General features: G+C 33.9%; 1 protein-coding gene across 3 annotated transcripts in view; it reads right to left on the bottom strand.

Annotated features, from left to right (window-relative positions):
* The window catches only part of LOC126743427 (baculoviral IAP repeat-containing protein 6), a 117,489-nt gene that overhangs the window by 66,193 nt on the left and 25,784 nt on the right, over positions 1–25,512 (bottom strand). For 2 of the 3 annotated variants that reach the window (XM_050450523.1, XM_050450525.1), the window contains exons 10-17: positions 22,639–22,885; positions 21,177–21,348; positions 17,639–17,947; positions 11,699–12,201; positions 7,695–7,893; positions 6,909–7,542; positions 4,766–5,202; positions 1,353–1,688 (exon numbers count right to left, since the gene is read on the bottom strand). In XM_050450523.1, the coding sequence (XP_050306480.1) occupies positions 1,353–1,688; positions 4,766–5,202; positions 6,909–7,542; positions 7,695–7,893; positions 11,699–12,201; positions 17,639–17,947; positions 21,177–21,348; positions 22,639–22,885 (2,837 nt within the window). The remainder of the gene's footprint in view (positions 1–1,352; positions 1,689–4,765; positions 5,203–6,908; positions 7,543–7,694; positions 7,894–11,698; positions 12,202–17,638; positions 17,948–21,176; positions 21,349–22,638; positions 22,886–25,512) is intronic. The other variant, XM_050450524.1, reaches the window with a different exon arrangement.

Raw genomic sequence — 25,512 nt, 5'->3', positions numbered from 1 at the left:
AATAGGACATCTATTCCAAAATGAAGTATTATTAATTTTTATTTTTAATATCCCAACTTTGACCCCTCATACTGAACCAAAAAATTGTACGGCAACCTGGCTAATACCTTATAAAGTTGGCTTGTTTAATCTACTTTTTAAATTGCACCATAAAATTCAATATACTAAGTACGTCCACACAGGTACGAAAAAGAGCAACAATAGAATTTGAAAGTTCAAAATGATTTGGTTTGCTCAAAAGTAAACTATGATGCAGCTGATTGATTGACTGACTTTACAAAGCTTTTGTAAAGTCAAGGTAGATGGCATCAACTTGGCCATTGATATCAATGGGTTCGGCGATTCCCTGAGTTATTACCATAAAATATGTTGTCATAGATCTTCCCTTAAAAAAGTCATGCTAAGGTGACACAATAATATTTTTGGTTAGAGGAAAGTCTTCAAAAATCAGGAATTAGAAACCCAAAAACTTACACAAATAATTAAAACAGGCGTTAAGTGTTTCAATATCCTGACATTCATGGCTTAGTCTAGTAATGAATCCAAGAGTTCTAGATGTTTCACTAATTATGTTTCCATAATGTTTGGTAAAAGTAAGCTTATTATTAAAGGTTGCGCCAAGATTAAGTCTTTAAGATTACCGCAAATCCCACACTAAAGTGCAAAAACCTTCTATCGAAAAGGTCCAGGGCAAGAGCGTCTGGAAGAAATGGTTTGGAGTGCTTTAGAAGTCGATTCAATACGATCAAGTAGAAGTTTTCGAGAGAACTGGGTATGGATCATAAAACTGTTACCAGTATTTGGAAAACATGAGTACAAATATCTTAAATATTCATACTCTAGAAATATTTCCCGAAGACCAGTGGCGAAGAAGAGAATTTTGTGAAACCTTGATGGAAAAAACAAATTAAATTTTGTACACAATATTCTATTTTCAGATGATTCTTCTTTTCCGTTATATGACAAACACAACTCTTCCTGTTGTCTGATATTGGTCTCAGTAAAATGAGCACAGAAGTTTTCAATTCCGTACTAAGTATCCTTAAAAATTGAATGCTTGGGTTGGTATTTTGGGCGACCATATTACAGGACCATTTTTAACTGATGGTACTTTAAACATTGAAAAAATGTACGTAAAACTTTTACTTTTCCTAACCGTCTTATTAACGGGACTGGCAATATTAAATAAAATATTCAGACCTAAGTAGCGATTTACTGTTTGTGAAATAGTTGATATATAAGAAAGTTACTTCCACCAGTTAATGACAGACTCTCGATCTTCCCAAAGAATTAGGCAGTCATTGATAGTACCCACTAAAATCTTAACAGAAACAATGTCTACAGCTCCTTACCTGATACGCCGTAAAAATCTTATTATGCTCCGCATTGCTGACGTTGCAGCTCTTATCCTTCAAGATGTTGATGTAAGTCGAAAGGTGCGACGTGTTCTTCATATCGGCGATCAGAAACGGCTGCAAGTAGTCTTTCAGTTTCGAACAGGCGAGGCTGTACCTACAGCCGATATCTTCCAGCAGTTTCGAGAGGACGTTCAGCTGTTTCTCGTAATCCGGTTTCACGTAGGCCTCGTTGGGGTTTTCCTCGGGCAGCACCACCACGTGACCGTAAAAATACCCCAGGGGGATGCGACATCTGGTGGTCGACATACCATATCTGCCCACCAACGTTATCTGCACAAGAAATATGATTAGCAGTGTGTTTATTACATAGACTTATAACTATATAGACTTATATGTTCAAATTTTTTGATCTTTATATTTCGTTAATGTTATTGTTACAGAATACTAGAAAGACTAGAAAATATGCATTTCAAATTAAGATATAGTTTTCAATAGAGGATGCAATCAATTTGATAGCCATCAGAATTGAAATAGAAAAATGTTGAGATTGGAAGGTGAATATTTATAAAATAAGGCAATAATTGGATATATTTACGTTCTTGTTACAAATTATTGATAATAAATAGTAACGATATATATTTATAACAAGCATCAAGCATAACTAACTGGACTTAATAATACATTTAATTTTTTTATTATCATTTAAATTAAATAAGTGATAATAAAATTTGTAATAAATAAATATAACCATTGAGCAGAAATTCTTAGAATCTGGCCATTCTATGATGGAGTGCGACAACATGCATAGTGCCAATGAGAATAGAAAAAGGCATTTGGAATTGAACACCATTAATGACTGAATAAATATTTTAAAAATCAGATCAGGAAAAAACGATCCATGCTTTGTTAAAGAGTTAAAATAAATTGACCTTTATCATTTTTAATTCTCAAAAACAGAACGATTAACACTCAAGGAGAAAAAGTGACATGGTTACTTTTCAAATGTTTTTGAATTGACAAAGAAAATACAGGAGTAATTAAATACAAATATAGCCACTTTGATACACTATAGATCTTTGTATCAATAAAAATGGACGAGAAAATTATCTTCAGCATGTTTTACATTTATTTAACGATCTGAAAAAGCTATGTATTAATAACATAATTCCCTTCCATCATTGGTATTTGTCTTTGCCAATGCCTAATTCTGCTAGAAATCGTAGGCCTTCGTACTTATACCCCTTGCATGTTTAACATGTTCTTAATTTGTAGGAAACTAAAATAAAAACATTTTTTTTTATTTCTGTATTAATTAATATATATGCCTTAACGTAAGCCGTATGTATCGAGGGTAATTAATTAATTACACAAGTCCTGAAAAATTTTCGATAATTTTGCATGAAAGCATATTTTTCTAAAAACAACCTTTGAGTTCCTTTTCATATTTTGGCGAAATGAATCCAACACTTAAAAATAATGTTTCATGTGGAATTTACACGTGGAACTTCGTTTTAGTAGATACTTGTCAGTCAAAGCCGTATTGGGCAGATTTCGGGATTACTCTTGTTTAAAGCCATTTTGAGCTTGATAAAGACTTATCTCCTCCCTGCGCTATCTTCAAATCGCCATTATATTCTATACGATTTGTGTATTCTCCAAGGCTGTTGGTTTCTTTCTTAAAATTGCTTCTTCTACTTGCGAGCGAGCCCCTTTACCACCTCCCCAAGCCAAATCGTAGGAAAGTACAAAAAATAGTTTTTTCTCCAATCATTCGGAACAAAACGGAAGAGTCCTTGTATTACAGACAATATTATCATCCAAAATTTTAATTTAATGGATTTAAGGGAAGCTTCCTAAAGATACCAAAACTAAAAATCGTTAGGTCTTAAATTGCTCAATGACCTGTAAAATCTTTGTACTTCTGACCGTCTTGTTTCTTCATATTGAATGCCCAACCTTGAAGAAGGTCTGCCAGTTCTCTAATCTGCGTGTCCTTAGTTAAAATATACTTTCTTTCATCGCAAAATGACATGAATTGCCGCTAGACATACTGCTTGTTATTCTTAGTATTTTTTGCTACACTATCTACTACTTTCTCGTCTATTGATTTTATGGATTCTGTTCCAAAGCTTTGAAATAATGAGATTGTCAAACTGACATAATATTCAAATAAAGGGCGTTGTTAGGGATTACTAGATACATTTTTGAACGTCAAGAATTTGTATTGTTTCTGTCAATCAACGATGAAAGCTTGACAAGTGGTTTTCCATGGGGTTCTTTTCGTTAGCTACAGGTGTTGTTTTCGCTGTAATCAAGCGAAAACAACGTATGTAACTAAATGGATGAGTGTAATTTTCGCATCTATCATCGTATTTATATAATTTTTATAAAAGGTAAAAAACACGAAATCTACAGCATCACAAATACATTTAATAAACTAACATTAACACAGGACAGATCTGGCCTTTTAAAAGCTTTACTAATCTCCATTGTCTCCAACAAGTCTAGTTTTTTACTTTTGTTGCATTGATGCAGTATTTTTATATTTTGGCTGTCAGGAAAATCATGTTTGGAGTCGAGAAGGTGATTAGCGAAAGCTGATCTGGTCACTGTGATTTCGGTATTTTTAAATTTATTGTATTGGGCCTTGTGTTCACTAATCCTAGTAGAAAAAACTCTAGTAAAAAACTAGACTTGTTGGAGACAATGGAGATTAGTAAAGCTTTTAAAAGCCCAGATCTGTCCTGTGTTAATGAAAGGTTTGATTTTGATGGCCACCTAGTTTTTAATAACCTCAAGTAGTTCTAGACTCTTAAATGATGGTTAGATTTCTGAAATGTATAAGAGATTTGATTGTTTAGTTGAGTTCTTTGTACATAAATAGTGCCACTTTATTGTAATCTTTGTTTACTTAAATATTAGGTGTTTTGTGTATGTTATGGTAAGTTTTTGTTGAATTCTCCTTTTTTCGGGTTACATAATTTTAATTATTGTTTAGGTCTGATGATGCTCTAGTCGAGCGAAACATGTAACCTTCGTTATTTTATTAAATGTATTTGTGATGCTGTAGATTTCGTGTTTTTTACCTTTTATAAAAGTGTATGACCAGCATCTTTGGGATAATGGATGAGTTTTTCGAGTATTTATATAATACGATGCCAACAGTACAAATACGTTTGATACAGTACATACGAATACGAAATGCAGATACGAATTGCGATCGCCAATTCAACCGAAACGCAGTTGGTAGACTGTTCGGTCCGATAGGAATTTATACGTGAGAGTACGAATCACACAAATACGACCCATCTCTACCGTGTAGGTGTATCATTTCGTTTTTTAGCAAATACGTCGAGTCTATTATTGGTTATAAATCTATGGCTTTTTTTTTACTTTTCCACACTCACCTTCATGTAGCGACAGAGCGGGGGCGGTTGCAGATCGCTCAACAACAAATTCTTGGTGGCGATATCGGTGGCGGTGACCAGTCGCACCTCGTCCGTTTCCTCGCCGAGGAGCCACACGTCGATCGTCAACGACACCAGATCGAGACAGGACGGGATCAGGATGTCCGTCAAAGAAACGGGACTGCCGAAGTCGAGGGTGACGTGACGTCTCGCCCCCGAGTGCATCCGTTCGACCACCAAAACTTGACGGGGGGGCGGCACCAACAGTTGCCGCCACGGCAGGAGATGATTTGCCGTCCCTCCCCCCGATTGAGAGCACGAGGCGAAACCGACGCCCGTCGCGCTCGATGTCCCGCTGCCGCCCCCCTTCGAGGTAAAGTTCTTGTAGACGACTTCTGTGTGTCGTAAAAACGGCTCAATTGATTTTTTCAAAAGTTCTATCAATGAAAATATAAATAATAGTCTATATTAAATTATTTATAATAAAATAATTAAGCATTATTATTATTATTACTGATAAGCAGTTGAATAAAATGCGATCAGCATATTTTGAGGCATTTTAAACAAACTGCTTATAACATCTCTATATAAAGTGTGAAGATCAAGTCTACAGAGTGTTCCAGTTTAAAAGTATTCATTTTAATACGTGATAGAATTTAAAAAGAAATAGACTTTTGTTAGAAAATATTTCCCAGAAATGTTTAATAACAAAGATATCGGGTGTCAAAGTTAAGAATAATTATTTGTTTGTTTATCATAACTAACAGCTCAATTTCAATTAAATTTTATATGCACATTATTGTACTCAATTGCCAATTATTAATGAAGCCAATTTAAAAAAAAATCAAGTGGCATAACATACAGGGGTATATGATCCTTTTGCCCCCAATCTATGAGGTGATTGTTTTATGAAAATTCTCTATTTAAGTTGGCACTTTGGATTTTCTATTTAAGTTGGCAAAAAAAGTTACTCTTGCAAAATGTTGATTTAAGGCACTGTTTTTAAAATATCTTAGTTTAATTGTGCAGAAACGCCAGTTAAAATGCTGCAAAAACTTTGAAAAAAAAAGAAAATTAGGCTTGAATCTTAAATTAAACCTGTCAAAAGAAATAATGACTTTAGGTAACTTTTGATCATCTTTTATATGCAACATTTTTATACAAATCCAAGCACTTATTTTTATAAAAATTTGCAACATTTTAGCAGGATTTTCTAAACAATTAAATTAAGATATTTTAAAAACAGTGCCTTAAATCATAATTTTGCAAGAGTAACTTTTTTTCCAAATTAAATGGAAAATCTAACAGTTGACTTCTTTTAAAAAAATATTTTATCACCTCGCAGATTTGAGGCAAAAAAGGACCAAGTCACTCCGTATGTTATGCCACTGGCAATTTGGCTTTCATCAGTAATTGACAATTCACTACAATAACCTGCATGCGAAATTTAATTAAAATTGAGCTGGTAGTTTAAAAGTTGGATGATAAATAAACAAATAGTTAATCTTAACTTGGACACCCTATATTTTTGTTATTAAACAATTTATAATGAAAGTCTATTTCTTTTTAAATTCTCTATCACGCATTAAAATTAATGACGTTTGAACTGGACCACCCTGTATATGTATAATTATGTAGATCACGGTGAAACAAAAATTTTTAGGAAAAGTTTTGTAGCATGGCGGGTCCTAGGTTTAAATTGAAAAATTAATTATTAAATTGAAAAATTAAGAAAGTTATCTGAAAACGATTATTATATTGATATTAACCAGTTGTTTATCCAGCGTCGTAAGTATGTACTTAAAAAATCTTTAATGACATCCCCTGTATCAATATTTATCAAAATTAAAACTTATATAACGGATTTAAAATAAATAGTGTCCTAAGGGTAGTTTACTCCTGAATAGAAAAATATCAAACCCAATTAAAACGTACGTCTATAAGGTATCGCATTTCTTACCATGGACAAAATGTGCGCCTTATGGTCTTCAAAATGGCGTAACCCCTTAAAGATAATCAATATCTGCATAACCATTGAACAATACGACAATACCGTCTACGCAAAAGACATTATTTTACCATTTACATAAAAAAAAACGAGTAGCAAATGAATAAACGAACTTTTCGTAACATTCTCTCTCACCCATTTTCATATCGAGGGACTGGGGGTCCTCGAAAATCTTCCCGATCTCCAGCTTCTCCCACTCGGTACTCTCCTGGCCGCCCTTCTCGACGATGTGCTTCACGTAAAGTTGCTCGGGCGCCATCTGCTGGGGCGACAGCACGATCGGCGAGACGCTGTTCAGTACCGGCGCGGCGGAATCGGAGGCGGCCGCGGTCGCCGCGACGACGACGCCCCCCACGCCCATCGCGTCCGCCAACTCTAACCGGGTGCCGTCGCTGGTACTCACGCAGGTAAAATGCAACGGTTCGGTCTCGATCAGGCCCTTGACCAGTTTCGGGAACGCGATATTTTTATATTTCAACTTGTCGTTCGGGTCTCGGGCAAAAGGGGCGCCAGCGGCGGAGGCTGCGGCGGCTCCGGTTTCTTTACCTTGGGCGGCCGGTTGTTCGATCGTGATCGTGTTGGCGCCCCCGTCGTTTGTAGCGTTCGCGTTTGAGACGGCGAACGTATAGGGCGGCGCGCTGGATCCTTTGATAAAGGGCGGCGGTTCGATGTCGAAGAGTTCCGGTTCGGTTGGGAGACCATACAGGCCGTATCTGCTGCGTAATAGTAGGTGGTAAGGGTTGGATCGGGAGCGTAGGTCCTCGGATACCTATAGATTAAACTTTAGTTTTTTTTTGTCCTTTTGCCAAATTGTACTACTATTGAAAAGTGTTCCTATTTTTTATAGATCCCCGATTGATTCCAGATAATTCGAAACGTTGACAAAAAACTAATTAACACGCAATCGATTATATAAATTACCTCGTTGAGTAAAGTGGCACATTTACTGATGACCTCCGGTTCGTTTTCCTTCCTGGTGACTTGCAGCAGTAAGGCGAGGATCCAGTGCAGTCCAGCGGCCGATTTAACGGATTTCAGCTCGTCCAAGATCTTCAATACGGAATTTAGGACGCAGTTACGGAAATGGTCACCGATTGATTTGTTTATGTTGTTGGCACCCCTGAAAAGTGAGTGACTTGTCACGTCATATTTCTAATAAATAATGCTTTTTTGTTTCAAAAGACCCATACGGTAAATGAGAAATAGAAAAACAAACTGCAGCAAGTTTAGAAAGCAAGTTATCTTTGGGAGAGTTCGAGTTTAAAGTAGAGTCAATGTGAAATCCCAATAATTTACTTGAGAGTTAGTTGAAAGAACTCGTCCATTATCTCAAAGAGACCTACGTAACTAGAGAAAAAATGAAAACTCTAAGTCTCAAAATATATTTTGAGATTATTATATATTTTGAATTAATTGAATATATTTTGAGACTGAGACTTAGAGTTTTCATTTTTCCTCTTGAGAGTTAGTTTTTCTTTGATTTTGGGTTCTAACTAAGAAACTTATCTATTTGGGGTGTTCGTGGTGTAAAATTATTTAAAACCGTTCATTCTTCATTTAAACGCAATTTGTTCTTAAGAAATCTATTCGAAAATCAAGAATCTTTGAGACTTAACTCAGAACAGAAATAGGGCGACAATTCAAATTCAAATTCAAATATATTACTTAAAATTCTTCAGTATTGTTACAGTTAGTGTTTGTGCCCTAAGTCACAAGTGACTTGTCGGGACACAGTATTTCAGAATACAATAATAATTTAACAATAAATTTGAGAGCTTGTTATAAAAACCAAATTAAATTAACTTAGATTAAATTTGTAAAAGTAATATTTAAATTAATTCATTCTTTTATTCTATCATTAAATAATATTTGCAAATATAACTGTAATTATAACATTTGTTTACATTAGAAAAGGTAGCTTTAATAAAATATTTTCATAGTTACACCTGATCCATTCGGTTATGCGTATATTAAACAGTTTTTTTCTTATAGCCTTAAAAGCGTGTGGTATAAAATTTGTGGGGAGGTTTTTTACTGCCCCAATCACTTGTAGCGCTCTCCTATGTAAGGAGAGACCTTACTTACAAATTTAAGGATTTAAGAGAACTGCTCCACCATGGGGGCCGATTACTGCTTCACTCAACCGCCTTCAATTTCTGCAGCGGTTTTTTGTTGTAAAGTTAGATTAGTTCAAGAGAAAACAACAAAGTTCAATTTTGATTTGCTGCGAGCGTGTCTTCCATCTTACAACTGGACGGAGACGATACCGCGAGACGGCTCAACGGCGACTCGCTGAGAGGTGACGAGCGACTGCCACAAAGACGCCGCGCGGGTGGCGGTTATTTATAGAACATCAAAAGGCTGGTAGCGGCATGGTAGAAAAGCGACGTTGCCGCGGATTCACTTATTTTAAATTGTGTTGAATTTATAGTTTTTATCTGTTGTAGAATTACAACATATTCCCCCCCCTTGAAGTAACTACTTCAAACAAAGAAAGTAACTGGTTAAGTTTGCAAGCACAAGAAAGATACATATTAACTAGATTTAAGATTACAGGGGTAGATTTTAAATTAAATCAATTCTAAACATTAGGTCAAAACTTGGTTACAAATTAAAGTCACTTAGAAACTTAAAACACTTACTTCTACATCTTTAAACTAAAATTTTCAGAACTTAATATAATAACAACAATATAAATTTGGCTAACACATTATCTATTCTTTAGAACACTTAACAGTCTTGGTTAGCGCCATTAGGCAAAGGACATAATTTGGTAATTGGCCTGGTGAAGGTTCCATCTCCAGTTAACACCTTAACCACTCTGACTCTTTTGTCCTTGCCTGGTAAGAGTTCAATTATTCTAGCCATAGGCCAATGTAAAACTGGGGTATTATCCTCCTTTAGGAGTACAAAGTCATTAACCTTAAGGTTGGGACAAGGATATAACCACTTCGGGCGATTTTGAAGTCTGTTAAGGTAATCTACAGACCACCTTTTCCAAAAAATTTGCCGAACGTTAGTAATTTTTTGCCATAAATCTAGTCGATTTTCGGGAACGTTTGTCACATCATGTTCAGCAAATGAGGTAAGAGATCTACCTATTAGGAAGTGTCCAGGAGTAAGGAATGTCAAGTCTGAGGGATCATTTGATATGGCACAGAGTGGCCGTGAATTTAACACTGCCTCAATTTGGGCCATAACGGTGCTAAGTTCTTCAAATGTAAATTTTGTGTTCCCGACTAATCGAAAGAGATGGTGTTTTGCGCTTTTAACAGCGGCTTCCCAAATACCTCCATGGTGTGGAGATCGAGGGGGTATGAACTTCCATTTAATCTCAGAAGTTGCCAGAAAGGTTTGGATAGCCTGAGAGACACTATTTTTAGAGAGAAAATCATGAACCTCCTTGAGATGGTTACTGGAACCTAAAAAATTTGTTGCATTTTCACTAAAATTATCTTTGGGTTTCCTCGACGGCTAACAAAACGTTTCAGGGTGAGTAAAAAGGCTTCAGTTGAAAGGCTAGACACCAATTCGATATGGACTGCACTTATTTTAAATTGTGTTGAATTTATAGTTTTTATCTGTTGTAGAATTACAACAAAATTAAAGATTCTTGGCCCCACATAAGATATATGACGTTGACAAATTGTAAAATCTACCTTAGTCAAATAAACATGTTCTCTCGTGACAGATCTAGTAATATTAAGGCGTTGGGGTAGAATCTTATAAATGTTTTTATTCTTCATAAAGTTAAGGGTGCTCTTTAGGTAAAGTTCTCTTACAGTGAGAGCACCACTTTCCAAAAACAAATTAACTGTTGGGTATCTTTTTGGTTTTTTATTTATTATTTTTAGTATATATTTTTGAGTGATAACCAGGTTTGTTAACATTGTGCTACACGCACTACCCCAAATTCTTATACCATAATTTAGAATGGATTCAACCAGAGCCTGATAGACCATCTCCAATAACTCACGAATTATCAAACAACAATCTATCATCTTTTTTACGTAAGGCAATGACTTCTATCTTAAAAATCCCCGGGAAAGTGTCCGATTCAAGAGACATATTTATCAAATAAATCAGTGGTTCGATTATTAATTCCGATGCAAATATAATAGTATTGGTTATTTTTTCCGTGAACGTATTATCTTTAAAACTTTAGTTTCCTCTTTACCCTCTGAACAACCTTTTTATATAATCTCCTATACTTTTTATAATTGGTAAAGAAATTATTGTTCGCCTTAATTGCATGTTAATATAATAATTTATTATTATTAATTCGAAATACGTATGTATGCCTTGGGTAAGTCAATGTTTTTTTTCTTATTGTTACCATACGAATATTATTAAAAAACTTTTACACTCTGTATCTAGAAAACGAAGCAAATTAGAACATACGTTTATATGAAAAAAAGTTCTTATTTTTGGCTGGTTAATACGGCCTTGAAATCTTTGCACTCATTTTTAAATCACCCTATATTATAATAACATCATAATAAGCAATAATTTCAAAAACCATCAATATTATTTCATGTATAGTGTCATTTTTAATGTAGAATTAAATGAAGACTAAAAATTTGGTGAAATTTACAAGGCGTTCCATTTAAAAAAATTTACCTTGACAAGGAAAACTTTGTTTTTGACACACTCTAGTATATTCTCCAATAATGTCAATTATTATTTCCAAACAAACATTTTTTTATCTTAACTTTTTTCATATCATATACAGAGACGAAAAAAAATCGTCTGTAAATAAAGTTGGGACACTCTGATGATGTCCAGACAGGCTAAGTACTATAATCCTTGACGTAAGACACTCAATTACCCACTTATGATGCCTTGACTCGGCAGTATTCTTTATTTTAACTAATAGAAAAAAATAATAATTCATAAAAACTATAAGACCTTTAGGGGGAACTCACCGTATACAAGTCATGACGTAAGACATACACTTATGGGCGATACTGCGACCCCCCAAGAGCAAACATTTACGTAACAGTCCGCTCAAATTGTCCCCGATAGCGCTGATGAACATAAACTCCAATTGTTCGTTGAGCGGTTCCCCGTTACCGGCCCGATTCGGTACCAATCGGATCGCCGCCATCCAATTGAGAATGTCCAGCACGTTCTTGATCACCGCGCTGCGGTCGCTATCGCACGCCGTCAGTACCAACGACTGGATGAACACGTTCGAGTCCAACATTAGGTTCCTTAAAGTTTTCTCGTACGGCGATTGCGAATTGTTCGCCGGCGTGTAAATGGCGATGCTCAGCTCGTGGATGCAGTCGCACCCGAGGTACTGCTCGTTTTTCCGGGTGGGCAGTGACAGTTTCTCGGGGATCGCGTTTCCTTTGCTGTCCCGACGACGCACTCGTTTGTCGTCTTTGTCGTACACGGCGCGTACGTGCAGCAACAAGTTTCGCACCTGGAATAAATGAGAAGGCCGTGTTATTAAGTAAAATGGGTGATAATTACAGTGTTGAAGTACCAAAGAGTTTGGAATATACAGTGAACAGCAAAAATATGGAACAAATTCAATAAAAGATAAATGAGGACGTGTTCAAAAAAAACGCTCGCACACGTCGAATTTTATTGACAATAATAAAAAAGTTATATGGTTTTAAAGGCAACATTTTAAATAATTTCAGAAAAAAAGATTAAATAATTCATATCGTCGTAACAGTAACTTTTAGGACCCAAGGTATTAGGGTAAAAAGTTTCCAAATGACCCCAAGAATATGCGAAAAAATGTTGTCGGTTTATGTGCCGCACTGTATATGTATTATTATTAATCTAATTATGATGATTATTTATTATTTAGATAATTATAATTATTTAGATGTATTATATATGGGGTCGTATCTTTGAAACCGAAATTCGAATTTGATTCGCATACAAAATGAGAGGATTTCGCACGAAAAATCGATACTCGTATTTTCGACGGCATCGTATGCGAACTTTCTCGCATGCGGTGTCTCGAATGGGTATATACCGTTCGAATTTCAAAGTTTGTGTGCGATTTTCAATTTGATTCTGCCACTTGTCTTGTTTTGATTTTAAACGAGCATTATTTTTTTTTTTAAATTTGTGTGACTTCGTTAAGATTTTCGTAGTGTTTTTTTGTTGATTATTGAAAAAAAAAACTATTATCAAATGGCAAGATTAAACAATCTTGTGCAAAGAAACGTCGTCGATGCACTGGAAGAGACTGAAACTCTGGCAGATAGAAGGAATAGGCTATACTCTTCACTTCTTGACCCATTTGAAATGTATTCAAATGCTCAATTTATTGAATTATATAGATTAAGCAAGCCTATTACGACGGAATTGATATGCTCTTTATGTACTCCAGGAGTGGGACTCTGTAACGCCGTTCGGGCTTTTTCGTTACACAACGAATATAGACGATATACGAATATAGACTCGCTATTTAAGCGACAACGAAAAGGACCTTTCTATTGTAAAGATATTATTTTCTTCCTTTTTTAGCGTGTATTGTGGGAAAGAATAAACTATTGGCTTAATTATTTGGATTTGGCGCCGACTCCCCGTCCGTACGCCGTGAACGGGGAAATTTTATTAGGAGGGAGAAAAAATTTAACGTGCGATGGACGGGAGTCACTACTTGATTTTTTTAACTTATGTCATGATTTATTTTCAGTTTTTCGTTTTTTATTTATATTTGTATTCTGTGATTTAGGGTAAAAGGAAAAGGAGAAATCAAATTATTTTACTAGGTAAGTACTCATCCATTCCCTCAAGTAAATAATATCCTATGTAAAGTTACACCTTGCAATTGCAAATCATTATAGATAAAAAGTGGGTATACATCATAATATTATTTATGCCTATCCATATTATTACATATGCCTTTGAATATCTTAGCTTCTTCAGAAGAAACTATGTTTGGAATAAACTTAAATTGTTCCAGACTAGTTTTTAATGCCATTTTTAATAAATAATCAACTGATTATTGTTGTTACAGATATGGAGAATCAAAGTAGAGCACCTAAAACCAATCCGGCGCAATGGGCTGTGCTGGTAGATTTTTTACTTCAACATCCAGAAATGGTCGACGATTTTCTTGCATTCGCTGCCGATTTTCTAACTCGTTAATTAAAAATCTTTGCACAGGAAGCATTTTAAAGTTTTAAGTGCTTGAATTAAGCGTTTTAGGCGCTAGAACCAATAAAAATTAATGTAAAACAGTAAAACAAAGCCAAAAACTAAGTTCTAAGTTTCACATCACAACAAACTTTTGACATAAGCAAAATAAAAAAAAAGTCAAAATGTCAATATTGTCAATGTCATTTTCTTCTTCTTCTTGTATTCACAGCTGGACTATGCTCAATTGTCTGATGTTTTTAGAATAGATAATTATCGAATTCTCTATGCCCGAGCAACAACGAAGTTCATAAGGAAATGTTTATAGAGTGCCAAGGCATTAAGCGATCTTTGTCTCTTCGCTTCCTTCTCTAAATAGAGAAAATTTACAGAGTCCCACGCCAGGGAGACTGTGTAATCTATCCGCTACTTTTATCCACAAGGCTTGTGCAGTTTTAGCTGCAAAATCTTGGGTGAATTTGCCCGACTGAAAAAAATTCCCTGATGTTTTTAAACTTAATAGCGGAGTAAATAACGGGTTAAAATATTTCAATTTTTTTTTCCGGCTTAGAACCAGATGAAACCTTTACCAAATCATTAGTTTCGTTATTGCACATACGAAATGGGTAATTACGACTTTTTTTAATGGTACCGAGTTTTTTAAAATCAGAATTTAAAAAAAAATGGTTTAATTCAAAAATGTTACCATTATACATTAAACTGCCAATATCTCCGAAACTAATTCATATAGCTAAATTTTCTTTTTTTTTTTGCTTAAAGGGCATATATAAGCGCTAACAACTGCAGTAAAATAATTGCAGAAAACTTATATTCTTGTTAATAAAAAACATGAAAATTATAAAATTTATATTGTTGGTATTGAATTTTTCAGCAAGAAATATAAACTTTTTTATTATGATGAATTTTGCCATACATGCTATGAATGAAATGTAGAAAAAACCATAAGAAAGTTTTAAAAAAAAGCCACAGGTTTCTATCCGAAATAGTTTTTGAAATATGAATTTTTAAAGTAACGCGTAGGCGGAAATTGCCGCGCTCTATACCGTTGCCGACCGAACGTACTTCCAACTGCCGCCATTTATTAACCATCTACGAATAATTTATAAATGAAGTTGATGAATAATAATAACTTAAGATACAGTTACATTCGTTATAACACTCCAAGCCCTGGGATACACATATACACTTTCTAGTGTTGCAGTTTCCATCGAAACATCGAAGAACTAAAATTTTCCGTAGTTCCTTTGGGACGGGATCCTGTGTCGCAAATATTGGAGTCCATATATTAGACTCTCTCTCATTTGTCCAACCATATTTTCTTGGGTCTTCAAAATTCATATATGGTATGTGACTGTTATACCAAATTTTTAGTTGATATATGCACATAAAATAAAAAATAAATTGTAATGTGTCCATATACTCATTTGTGTCCTCAGGAATGGGAAATTCTTTCCGCTTGGATTGAAATTCGCGCATTTGATTCTTTAATATTCTAGCCGCTCTGTGTAAGATATGAACTTCATTTTCTTGAAAATATGGCTCATGATCTAAATAATTTAATTCAGATTCACTCGTTGAATCTGACGTCTCCGCGGAATTATCTTGTTTCGTTGGGGATTATTTTTTTGGTGATAACAGAGTTTTATATCCTAATTTTAATTGTTTGTTTCTAAATGCCTGAATATTCTTTTTTGATATATAGTGACCATAGCATCGTTTGTGATATTTGGCATCATAAGCAAACAAATCCTCGTATCCACATAGCTTTGAAATCATAGAAATATCTTCCCGTTTTTGTGCTGCATTAATATTTTTTTCGTGCGTACCTTTTCCTGTTCCTAGAATAAAAAGTTACACGTGTAATTTACTAAAACTCATCTAAAAGGAGGATTTTAATAAATGTATGAAGTATTTTAAAAACTGCACTAGCTAACTCTAAATGGTCAAACTTGTCACATCCCATGTGATAATTAATTGATATACCACAGAGTTACAGAAAACTTTAGTGGTCGTATTACATCGCCCACCACTTTCAGTTAAAAGTTAATTTAAATTCATTTAATCAATGTAATAAAAACCAAACTTGTCACTGCTATTAGTTAAAAGATGTTGCATACGGCGGAAAATATTTATAAATTTATCCAATTTTAACCTTTTGCACCCACTAAGAGTTAATTTAAAAAATTACTTTTATGTATATTTTTCTCAACTTTTTAATATAAAAAACTTTTCGTAGGTATAATTAAAATTTTATACTAACCTGTTTGTACGGATGTTAATTTTTCTTTATTTTTAGTGCCTGATTTGCCACATTTTAAACACATTCTTCGTATATCAAACGTACTACCCCTGCGAGTGGCCGTGCTTGTACTTGGCTGTGTGTCGTCGGTTTGGTCAAATTGTTTACATAATTGTTTACTTGTAAATTATTTTCTGCAAGATACATGGTACACAACTGCCAAAGTGCCGTTTAACATTTGCTCCTTTTTCTCCAAAATATTACGGCTAATAGGGTCATTTCTTTTCTGAGCAAAGTTTATTATCATACGTAGACCTTTTTGTGTTGGTTTTTTTACAATACAATCATCATTGTTCAATAATTGTTCACATAAGAGGCACTTCATTGTTGCTATTGTTCATATGAAACAGAAACAAACAGATCAACAAAACTCTCATAAAACATAAACACACACCAACGCAATAAAAACGTGTTTTAACGCACAAAAATCAAGAGCGTTACGACACAGCTTTTTAGTGGTTATGATATGATCAGAGACAACCAAATTTAAAGATTTGAGACAAAAAAGAAATAAAGAAGTTTTAAAAGAAAAGAAGTTTTAAAGAGAAAAAAGTTTTAAAGAGACAACCAGAGAAAAACAAATTTGATTGTCTCTGATATGATTAGTCACGCGTCTCCCGCGAACGTCGGCGACTGTTGTTTGACTCGCTAATCTGGCACAACTTTGCAGGTGGATTTCTCGCAATCTAGCTAATATATCCGATTGCAGTTACTTTTAAAAACTTCGTAACAGTTTTGTCTACCTTTTATTCGCAGATAGTATGGAAAAATGTTTTCAAATAAAAAAGTTTCTCGCTTGCTCAAAAATTCATTGCAGAAAATATAATTTTAATGATTTTTAAATGTTATATTAATAAAAAGAAACGTTTTTTGGATTTATTTTATCGCAGTTTTCAGCGCTTATGTATTCTCATTAAAACAAAAAAAAAAGATCTTTTGAATATGTTAAAAAGTTCCAGAGATATTAAAAGGTTAAGGTTAAAAAGCACTTTTTTTTAATTCCTGCCTTTTTGCAATATTCTCCATTTTATAAAACTCGGTACCACTAAAAAAAGTCGTAAATGCCCATTTCGTATGTACAATAACCTAATTAATGATTTGGTAAAGGTTTTATCTGGTTCTAAGCCGATTTTATTTTTTTTAAGAAGGGAGCTACTTTTATTGTCTTTTTTACTCCGCTATAAATTTCAGGTTAGGTTAAAAAATCTTTATCGTCTTCATCCCGTTTGATAAAGCCTCCAATAGCACTCGACTTTGCTACGTTGCCACTACATTTCATGTTCGTATGTAAATGAAATTTCAAATGTTGTTCAAAAATGCACTTTTTAACTCGTGTGCGAATTTTGCCGTTCGACTTTGTTCGCATTCGAAGATTCTCGCATGGTTTCAAAAATACGGCCCCTGTATTAATGTCATTTTTCACTTAACAATAACTCACCCGAACTTTAAACATCCTCGCGCTGGTCAAGGTGACAGTACCGCTTTGCTCGGTCAAATCCAAATGGTTGTTAATATTGACCGGTCCCGCCAAGATGTCCGCGTTATGCGCCCTCAAATACTCCTCGGACACGACCGGATTTTCCACGCGTCTCAGCATATCGATCGTCACCGTATCGTCAACGGAAAACTTCACTTGATCCTTGTTGTGGCCGATCCCGCTCTTCGTTTGCCGTAACAGGGTCACCTCGACGCACGGTTTCGTGCAGCCCCCTTGTAACGTGAAATGGAAATCCACGTGGCCCAGTACCTACAAAGTGTGAAGTGCAAAAAATGTTTACTCTGAATCTTTTGTCCGAGAATCAATATTAGAATGAACCATTTTATTCTGAGTAAATAAAGTGCAAAGATAAAACACATAATTTAAAGTATGATAACCCTTCAAACTTAGAAATACTTTATTGGCTCCTGAATCCAATAATCCATTGATTTTTGTTCCATATACTGATATTGTTATATCAGGACATTCATTCCGTTTTCGTCAACCTGAGAGAATAGATGAGACAAAATAGGTTCCCCTTGTAAAGAAAGTCCCTTGGTAAAAATACTGGGTATCTTAACGTACTGACTAAAATTGTGGGTACATATTATATAAATCATATGTATTTAATGCCTCAATATTATTAAATTACTTTGAAATTAATTAGGATAAGTAATTTTTGTTGAAGATTAAATACTTCCATTTAATTTGTTACATAACCTTACAATTTTATAATATTAAATTAATTAATTTTTTAAAATTGATCCTAACTAAAATTAAAAGATGATGCTTTAAAATTGCATCCAGATATACTTAGCAAAGAGGAGTTAGAGTATGAAGTTAAATTCAGTGGCGCTGTTACATCTGGAACTATACACAAACTTATAATCACATTAAAACAACTTCGAGAAGAAGGTCATAGTTTTAAATTGTGTCACGATTTTAATCCTAAAGAAGAATTAAAAACCTTTAAAGGAATTTATTGCCACTCTTATTGGGAAATGTAAACCCAAATTTGCTCACATTTTAGTTAGAATTGAACATTTCTCTCCTATTTATAAATAGGTCATTTGTTTTTTTTTTATGTTGTGCTGAATCACGTTTAATCGTTTCCTTTGCCTCTTCTTTTGCTTGCAAATTCCGCCTGAGGAGTTTAACAGTCCTCGGCATGAGGCTAAGGATCCTGAGGGAAGGCGAGTTTTTGGGAAAATTATGTAAATATTGTCTAATTATTACGTCATAATTCTTTTCTGGCAATCCATACTCAGGTTAAATAGCCAAGGAAGAAAAAAATCTCAATAATCGAATCATTAAAATAATTTCATAATGTAATTCATAAAGAGTAAGAGTTTGTTTAGATTCATAAGGGATAAAATTCTTGAAGTTTAAATTAAAAATCAAGTGTTATAAAGCTAAAGTACTTGTATCACGTAAATTGTAAGTTTTTCGCAATTGCCACGAGTAATTGAAAGTTGTAAATATAACTTCAATCAATATTATATTAATATACAATATTTCATTACTAAATAATATTAATCACAAGTTAAGGGCGCTTGTTAGTTTAAAAATTACACTCATCCATTTAGTTTCATGTTTTGTCTGGTTTTTTGTTTGTATAATATACATATGTTTGTGGTAATTGTATAGCGTTTGTTAGTTATTCAATTCTTTTTTAAAAATGTAATATGGTAATTATTAAGTAACCTTGTTGTAGAACTTGTATTAGTTTTTGACTAAATAAACGATATAAAGTTACATACGTTGTTTTCGCGTGATTACAGCAAAAAAAAAACCCCTCCATCTATCGAAAAGAACCCAATGGAAAACTACCCGTCAAGTTTTCATTGTCGATTGACAGAAACAATAGAAATTCTTGACATTTAAAAAATGTATCTCATTTGAAAACCACGAGAAAGAAATATGTCGCGCTTTGGAACAGAATCCATAAAATAAATATTTTTTTTTTTTGTTAATATAAATTTGTTTTAATCGTTATTTCAGTAATTTTCTCCCTAAATTGCACGCGTGCCTAAAAATTTTAAGATATTATTGCATTCCAGCGTATATTATCTGAAAAACAACATTCGGTATGAATGAAATGAACTCATGCTTTTAGAAAAATACGATTTCATGCAAAATTATCGACAATTTTTAAACATTTGTGTAATTATCTCCGAAAATTGTATAAATTCCGAAAAGAGTCATTAGAGAATCCGATCCTGACAAAAAAAATCTTAATTATATACATTTTAACTACAATTTAAAATACACTTACCCTAAATGAACAGGCTTTTAAATTACATGAGGAAAGTGAATATGACTGAATGAAGGCAATTAAAAGAGGCTCATCAAAAATCAACATATGTCTATAATTTAAGGCATAGACCAGTACAATTTAAAGAGGGTCAATATGTGTGGAAAAATATATGTGTGTTATCTTTGTACTTTATTTATTTAAAATAAATTATTAATTGAAGATTTTCTATTTGTGAATTTATTAGATAAAATAATAATATTATAAATGCATTTTAATATTGACTCCCAGACTAAGGATGCTGTACACAAAAGACAACTGTAACATGGTTACCTACTTAATTATTGGAAACGTCAGATATGGTATCAACTTAAACTGGTTATAATTTAATAAAAAATTAGTCATATAGAAACAATTGATTTGATTCTTTTTTTACCACGAAGGAAATAAGAAGTGATTTGAGAACGGAGTATAGAAATTAGGTTTCGGAAGAACTGTCGGGTTTTCTAAATATTAAACAGGAATTCTTAACGCCGTATCACTATGAGAATATAGGTGGTCACCATGTACTGAACTAAGGACATTAATGACTCTCTTACAGATTGGAATAAATGGATAGAATGTTATGCTTTTTGTCATAATACGATAGCAGGAGTTTACATAAAGTAATATATTTAAATGTAAAAAGTGTAGAGAATGAAATTTGCAATAAATTGTGTATCACATACATTTTTTTGTATCATGTCAACAACTTCAACATTTTGTGTATCATATAAATTATGCAGAATAGAATATTTAATGCAACGGTGTGACGTGAATAAAAATACTCATTATTTAAAAATTTGAAGCAAAAGGTATATGATCAGTATTAACTACTGCAGTTTAATTTAATTTTTACTAGCGATAACTATAAACTGCATTAGCCGATTTTTGCCGCCAATTATACTAGATTATACTTATTTTGAACTTATATTTGGAAAGCCGAATGACCTTCCCTAGAACCTGTCACATAAAATTGATTCTTGGTTTAATACTGACCCGTATTACCAGGAAGTTAGGTTTATATTACAGGTTTCATGTCAAAGAGATTTTATTATAAAAACAAAACAAAACCGTAAAGCTAAGTATGATTTGCGATCTCAAACCTGGACCCTTGGTTTAAAGGTCCTTAAGAAGTAATTAAAGCTTAGCAGTTTAAACTTCGAATCATTAACAGGTCATGGTGGATGATTTGGAGGGTCTTACCACTGCGGACGGCAGAGTGATTTCGAAAATGTGCTCCTCCCACGTGGTGGTGTCGTTTTGCAGTCTCCACGTTTTGGTGAAAGCCTCCGGGTTGATGATCGAGGTGGCGCGTCTTTGCCGCATCGCCTGGAACTCGCTCCAGCACGCCGGTACCACCACGTTGTAACCGAACCTACGTTAAAAAAGTGTCTTTTATTTCGCACATAATTATTTAAATGTGGGACAAAAACAATGGCTAGATTTTTTCGAGATAATAATAATAATAAATCATTTTATTGTTCCATAACATTTACATAGTTTATAATATTTACATACATATAATACTGGAACAAAAGGCTTTTTATTCAGCATCCCTCCCAAGGAAGGGGCTGTTAAAGCCCATGCATTGCTATACACTTTTCATTATAGCACTCAAATAACCTTCACAATAATTCCTCAATTCTTGCCAGTAACCCAATTATATATAAAGTAGGCAAAAAGACTTACATTAAACCAAACTAACAATGTGGACGAATAATAATATTATTATCTACATCTACCCTAGATCTGCTAAACTCAATGATAAAAATCTAAATTTGCTAAAGGAGTTGCTGCCTGATTTTATTTTTTAAATACACAACAGAAAAATTAAATGTATTAATTTTGAATTTATTAAGAGTGGAGGCTATGTTATATGAAAATCCTTTTTTGAAAGACTCTTTATTGTGTCTTGAGATTGTAAAAATATGTTTTCTTCGTATATTAAGATTATGGATATCCGTACGGTATACTACTTTCTTATTAAGATAAATAGGACATTTATATTTAACAATGTTATAAAAAAAGCAAGCCGAGTGCAATATTCTTCTATTGTACATAGAAAGCCAATTAAGTTCCCTGAGCTTATGTGATACACGCTGCCTTCGTCTAATGCCGCATATAAATCGTATACAAGAGTTTTGTAATTTCTGCAGTCTTTTAGCCTGAGTTGTGTCCAAATAGGGCCCATAAACGCTATCAGCAAAATTAAAATGTGACAACACAAGTGCTTCACACAATTCTATTTTTGTTTTCCTTTCGAAAGAATGTCGGTGGGGAAAAAGGGATTCCAGGGCTGAGTAAGATTTTTTAATACATGAAGTTATATGTTTATCAAATTTAAGTTTATTATCAATCATTAAACCTAGGTTCCTTGAAGAGTTTCTAAAAGAGATATAACACTGCCCAATAGTGAGTCTTAATTTATTATAAATTATTTCTCGAAGTCTTTCACTGCAGAAAAGTAAAGCCACTGACTTTTGTGGATTTAATTTTAATAAATGATCTTCCGATAGTGCGTTAAGAGTTTTAAGATCTATGTTTAGTCTAAAATTTGCCTCTACAGCATCCTCCGGCTTAAACGAGTATATTAATTGTGTGTCATCGGCGTAAAAATGATATTTACAAAACTTTAGATTTTTAGATATGGGGGGTTGAGTCTTACCTGGCCGGACTAAAGTGCGTCAATTTCTGCATAGTTTTGATGTCGTCGTCAGTTATAACGGTCGGCGGTTCCTTAAAGCACTGGATCGAGTCGACCTTGTCCAAGGAGGAGAGTTCTTTGATGGAATTGTCGCTGACGCCGAATAAATCGTCCTCCTCCGGGTCGCCTACGGATTCGTTATCGCTGTCGTTTAAAGCGAAAAAGTGCAGAGAGCCGTCGGCCGTTGCGGCGCACAGTCTGTCTAAACCTTTAAAATGAAAGAGAGAGCGTCAAAGAAGATGGCGGAGTTTCATAGTTGAACAAGTTTGAGACGTTTTGAGTTAGGAAAATTAAGTGTAACAGTGGAAACAAGTAGACAAGTGCCTCCCAAAAAGAGTGTCCATGTTGTACAGTGGTGGCCAAAAAAAATAAAAGTGCCTAGTTTTATTTGAATATTACTAATAATATATTGTGCTACATAGGGAAAAAAACCATAACGATTTGATATTTGTACAACATATGCCATCGGTGATTAAAAAATAAATACACGTTATTCTTTGCCACTATTATAAAGAAATAATTGATTTCTTACACGTTTTATGGCAGACAAAAAAAAAGAGTATTTTTGAAAAATGACCTTAAAAAAATTATAATTACAATGTACCGCAAAACAAACGACAGCATTAGATAAGCGAGTCAATACTTGGTAGAATAACCCTTATTCTTGAGGACGGTTGCTCATCTTCGTGGCATCGAATCAATCAACTTTTGGCATGTTTCAACTGGGATGGAATACCAAGCTTCCTGAACTTCCTTCCATAAATCTTGCTTATTTTTTTTTACAAGCTACTCGATTTTTCAGCTCCTTCCAAAGGTTTTCAATAGGATTAAGGTTCAGAACCAAAACCCTATTTTGTGTAAACCATTGTTTAACAATCCGTGCCGTATGTTTAGGGTCGTTGTCTTGTTGATACACCCACCTTATAGCCATGTTTTCTTCGGCATATGGTAGCATAACTCTATCCAAGATATCCAAATAAATTTCTTTTGTCATGGTCTCTTTAATCCAAAATATGGGACCTACTCCACTGTAGGAAAAACAGCCCCACAGTTTGATATTTCCACCTCCGTGTTTAACTGTGCCTATTGTGTTCCTAGGATTATACTCTTCATTCTTCCTCCTAATAAATAATCTTCCATCTGATCCGAATAAGTTGATCTTCGTCTCATCAGTAAAAAGAATGTTGCACCAATTTCCTTGAAAATTTTCATTAAAATTATTTTTAATAAATGCCAGTTTTTGTTTTATATTCTTTTTGCTTAGAAATGGGACTTTTCTGGCCACTCGATCATAAAATTGTTGGTCTTGGAAACGTCTTCTTATCGTCCTAGTGTAACAAAAACTATTACAACCCGGTACAACAAAAAAATGCAGAACGTCGAACTACGGGATTCCTTATCGCTATTTGGAATTCTCGTGTACGATGCAGCGGCTGAAGTGTGAAGAGTGAGTGGAGTCGGATCGTTAGACCCATACGTTCGCCTGTGCATTCGCTTTTAGATTGGTTCCTAATTTATTTATTATAATTTGTTTTGCGAATCAAGTTGTTTGATTTAATTAAAAGTGTGTCCCGATAGTTCATACTAGTGCTATTACTTACGCTTAAGTTTCGTTTTATAGAGGTAGATGTGGAAAAAGGTTGTTTACTGACTTCGCGTACAATAAGCTTATCAGTCTTCCTGTGCGGTTTTTCTTGGACGGCCCCGATTTTCAGGAACATTTTTCCGTTTTATTTTGTGTAGTTTGTGTCTTTTCTGTTTTAATTTTTATGGCTGTAGTAGTATTGCCATGGAACTGTGGGCAGTTTGTTTGCTTCCAACATCTCTGATGCAATTATAATATAAAAATTTGTCACCTATTTTGACAGGCGCAGGATAATACTATTCCTCTTTAATAAAATATGATAAGATACTCTATAAAGAAGTCAATATTCAAACTTAAATCAATGTAGTTAACGTCCCTATATTAGAGAAAAAGGCAACAACATCGCAACGCCGCTCGATCGCATTGTTGATTCCACCGACACAAGTAATCTTTACCAGTGACGTCGTCAAAAAATATATACATGATAAATGTTTATTATGTATATAGTTATTAATAGATTATGCTTTCAATTATAAACAATATTAACGGTTATGAACTCTTTATGCCTTGTTTTAACGTACTTCATTAGAGTAAAGGTACTTATCTAATAAAATAGCATTTTTATGGAAATTAAATATTTTATAGTTATTATAGATTTCTTAAAAAGTCTAAAAAATTTTATATTAAGTATAAAAAACCGTATGTATAGTGTATGTGCGAACCCTCGTAACATTAAATTTGAATTTACCATATCAAAAAACCCCCAGATGCCAATTTTTGTTCAAATATCTGCATAACTACCAAAATGATTACGAAAAAACAAAAATAAAAATAAAACTGTAACACCCTGTATCTTAGAAATTAAGCATTGGCGGACATAGGACTTTTTTTATTTTTTTAAGCAAGGAAACTCCCCCTGAATTTTATCGCAATATTAATGAAACACCCTGTATAGCTGAAAATTTCCTCTTTTGAAAATGCGTGTAAACTTGACAGCGAATCGATGAATATGTTTGTAAACAAAACACGCCCCTTGCTCCTGTGCACATGTTCAACTCAAACAAAGTTGTTGAGTTACTTATAGCAAAAATCAATTTGGAAAATGCTATCTCACACTCTGGAAAAATTGAAAAGAAGAAGAAAATAGACTTATTCACATTGCCTACTTTTTTCTTCTTCTTTTCAATTTTTGAGCCTGTGAGATGTGTATTTTCTAAATTGATTTTTGCTATAAGTGACGTAATACCCAA

The sequence above is a fragment of the Anthonomus grandis genome, chromosome 12 (assembly GCF_022605725.1).
Source record: "Anthonomus grandis grandis chromosome 12, icAntGran1.3, whole genome shotgun sequence".
Classification (NCBI taxonomy): Eukaryota; Metazoa; Arthropoda; class Insecta; order Coleoptera; family Curculionidae; genus Anthonomus; species Anthonomus grandis.
The sequence above is the reverse complement of the archived record's forward strand: the minus strand, read 5'-3'. Positions and strand labels throughout refer to the sequence as shown.